Source organism: Theobroma umbraticum, unplaced genomic scaffold, assembly GCF_002168275.2.
Source record: "Theobroma umbraticum cultivar Fairchild unplaced genomic scaffold, ASM216827v3 scaffold_30.0, whole genome shotgun sequence".
Classification (NCBI taxonomy): domain Eukaryota; kingdom Viridiplantae; phylum Streptophyta; class Magnoliopsida; order Malvales; family Malvaceae; genus Theobroma; species Theobroma umbraticum.
This window is the reverse complement of record NW_018397254.1, coordinates 15,052,314-15,055,795: the sequence shown is the minus strand read 5'-3', so window position 1 is coordinate 15,055,795 and position 3,482 is coordinate 15,052,314. Positions and strand designations below refer to the sequence as shown.

The 3,482-nt window shown below is 37.0% G+C and overlaps 1 protein-coding gene across 1 annotated transcript in view; it reads right to left on the bottom strand.

The window, feature by feature from the left end:
• PDE345 (Aldolase superfamily protein) overlaps window positions 1-613 on the bottom strand; it is a 3,482-nt gene extending 2,869 nt beyond the window's left edge. The window contains exon 1 of the mRNA XM_021430296.1: window positions 319-613. Coding sequence (XP_021285971.1) covers window positions 319-483 — 165 coding nt within the window. The 5' untranslated portion in view covers window positions 484-613. The remainder of the gene's footprint in view (window positions 1-318) is intronic.
• Between the last annotated feature and the right edge of the window lie 2,869 nt (window positions 614-3,482).

Here is a 3,482-nt window from a genome sequence, read left to right as displayed (position 1 = left end):
CAGAAAACAGACTGTTTACACGCCATTTGGTTGTTAGTGTTGTCCGCTTATATAAGTGAAACGTAAGAATTGTAATAAGTAAAATAATTAAAATTAATATTTTATAATTAAAAATATGATTGTTCTGAGTTTTAAGTAAAACATATTTGGAACATATATAACATATACAATTTACAGATCAAAGAAGAATAATTGAATATATGGCTATGCTCAGCTTTTCATAGCAAAGCATCGATCATCAACCAACAAAACACGAAAAATAAAATTATACTGGAAAAGGAAACAAAAAAAAAAGAAAAGATCAAATAAAGAACTAACGGCGGTTTGGATGAGTTCGTCGGTGTAAGCGCCAGCACGGATCGGGACGGAGACTCTGCGAGTGGCGAGTCGAGTTGACGATCCGGGGCGTTGAGCGAAAGACTGCTGGCCCCCGATCCATTGGGACGATGCGGCGTTTAGCTTGGCGAAGCTAACACAAGCCATGCTACAGCGACGACTACGACAGGTACAATTGGGCGGCGGACGTGTGATTATTACGAGGCAAGATGGGTTCGGTGGCTGGTTAGGTGGGAGAGAGGCTTACGAGTCTATGATCGAATTGGGTCACGTTTGGATTGTCGTTTTTATATGGGAGTGGGGACCTGTTTTTTCGCCTTGGAGAATCCGGACGGGGTAAGGAGACAGAAACTTGCGGCATTACCAAACAGTCCTTTCTTAATTCGTCTGACGATTACTAGATTGCCCATATTGAATTTACGGTTTGACCCTTCACAAAACATCAACTTTAAGATCAGTATATATGATTTTTTTAATGAAAAATTAAAAAACAATAAATATTAAAACAGGTTAACAGGTACATTGAAAAGTAAAGTAAATATCTTTTTATTTTTTCATTCATTTAATAGATAAGATAAATACTTTTTCTTACTTATTTTATGCTTGTTTTTATTTATTTTTTACAAATAAATATATTATAATTAAAATATTAGCAAAATCAAGTCGTCCCTTACTTATTTTATAATAAATAGATTTTATAAGTTTACTTATTTCAAGTAGTCGAATTAGACAACGAATACTACTGTTTTCTATTTAGCAACAAGTCCAGCTACTTTCATGCTCTCACAAACGAACCGTGGATAGTTGCAGGGCATCATCTCACAATTAAGCAATGGACTCTAGGATTTCGTTCAGAGGAAGCCATATTCAATTCCGCCGCAGTCTAGATTTGATTACCAAGAATGCCACTAGAGTTTTATGATCGAGATGTCCTAGCAAAAATAGGAAACGAGATAGGTAGAACCTTGAAGATTGATCGCACAACGTTAGAGACAACCAGGGGTAGGTTTGCTCGTATCTGTGTGTTGAAGTGGATCTAAGGAAATCTTTGGTGCCAAAACTGTTTATCGGCGGACAATGGCAAGAATTGCATATGAGGGATTGCGAATGGTGTGTTTCCAATGTGGTCATTTTGGGCACAACACTAAAGTATGTCTTACTAAATGGGAGGTTAATGGTAATACATCTGTTAATGACAGTTTAAATTTGGATGAGTCTAGAAGGGGTATGCCACGAGAATGTGAAACTAGCAAGTTTGGTCTTTGGATGGTTGCTAAAAAAACTTACAGGAAAGCACCCATCCCCAAAACCAAAGTAGGCATTCAGGAATAAAGTTTAGAACAAGTACGCCATGCTGGTTCTTGCTTTACAGTGTTAGAAGAAGAGTAGAATAACATGGAGGTTGAGGAGTTTGTGCCTGTAACTATTAAGCCTATTTCTACCAAAAACATGGAAGAAAAGGAGTGTGGGACTAATAAAGATATCCTATAGTAGAATCTCCAAAATGCAACTCAGGTTTCTAATAGAAGCTTAACTTCAACCAGTGCAAAGGAAAAGGAAAAAATCACTGCATGCGGTTCGAGTTGTTTCCTTTGAAAATATAAATAAGCTAGTCATGAGTAAGCCAACGGAGGAAATTGTCTCTGCACATAATGGGATGTTGGTTGCTTAGAGGGGTGAAGGGAATAATGGAAATTCTAATACAGGACATGACCAAGCAACCTATCTTCCATCAATTACCATTCATATTATGATGGAGGAACCGATATTAGTAGAGGTGAATGGCATTGCTCGAGAGAAAGAGACAATTCAAAATATTTATCTGAAGGTGGGAAGGAATTTGATGAGGAGGTAACGGACATTATGCAGGTTTAATTTTGGTGGTGGCCCATTGTGACTCCTAATTTCTTTGAAAAATTTTAATTATGTTGAATATCTTAAGTAGGAATGTGAGAGGAGCATCCTCTCGTAGATGTGTGAGAAATATTAGGACTTTGATTCAATTATATAGGCTGAATATAATCATTATTTTGGAACCTGGATTTCGGATGAAAATGCTAATACAGTATGCAAATGTATACGCTTACCTAATTGTTTTAGAGTGGAAGCTATAGGGTTTTCTAGGGGTATATGGATTTTATGGGACACAAAGAACATTGAGGTTGATATTCTGGCCTATTTTTCACACTTAGTCCACATGCTGATAAAATTTGGGAATGATGAATGGTTATTAACAACAGTTTATGGAAGCCCAAAAGTAAAAGAAAGGAAATTGTTATGGCAATCACTAAAGTTGCCCAGTGCTTTGCACAATTTAGCTTAGATGGCTATAGGTGACTTCAATCAGGTCATATGTTCGGAGGAAAAATGTAGGCAGATCGGTGTTAATATAGCTCATTGTACTTAAATGCTAGACGGTTAATTGCATGTAATTTATTAGATCTTGGGTCATCTGGTTCACAATATACATGGTGTAAGCGGCATGATGGTTTTAATTTTATAAGGGAGAGGTTGGATAGAGAGCTGTGGCCAATGCTAAATGGTGTACATTGTACGCTCAATTAGAAGCGATCAATTTACCTTAAGACTTATTCGGAACATCACCCTGTATTGGTTCACTGTCTGAAAACATCTTAAAATCTTCGCTCACCAAATAAGTTTAGATTTGAAAATGCATGGATGGAGCCTCCTGAATTTACGACATTTGTTTAAGACAACTGGAGAACTGCTGATGTTTCTGTGCCATCTACATTGGGACATCTAGCAAATGCACTTACTCAATGGAAACTTGAAACCTTTGGATATCTCCATAAATGCAAAAGAAGTATATTTGCTAGGCTAAGTGGCATCCATCAAAAGCTGGATATGAGGCATAATGATTTCCTAAGTAACTTGGAAGTGGTTTTAGTGGAGGAGTACAACCTTAATTTATACCAAGAGGAAATTATGTGGCAACAGAAGTTAAAGATGGACTGGTTACACTATGGGGATGGGAATTCAAAATTTTATCACGCGATTTCGAAAGGAAGACAATGTCGAGAGTAGATTTGTGCCTTAAAAATAGATGAAAACTCTTGGTGCACATATGAGGATGATATGACGCATCAAGTGGTGCAATTTTATTCTAACTTGTATTTGGATGACGG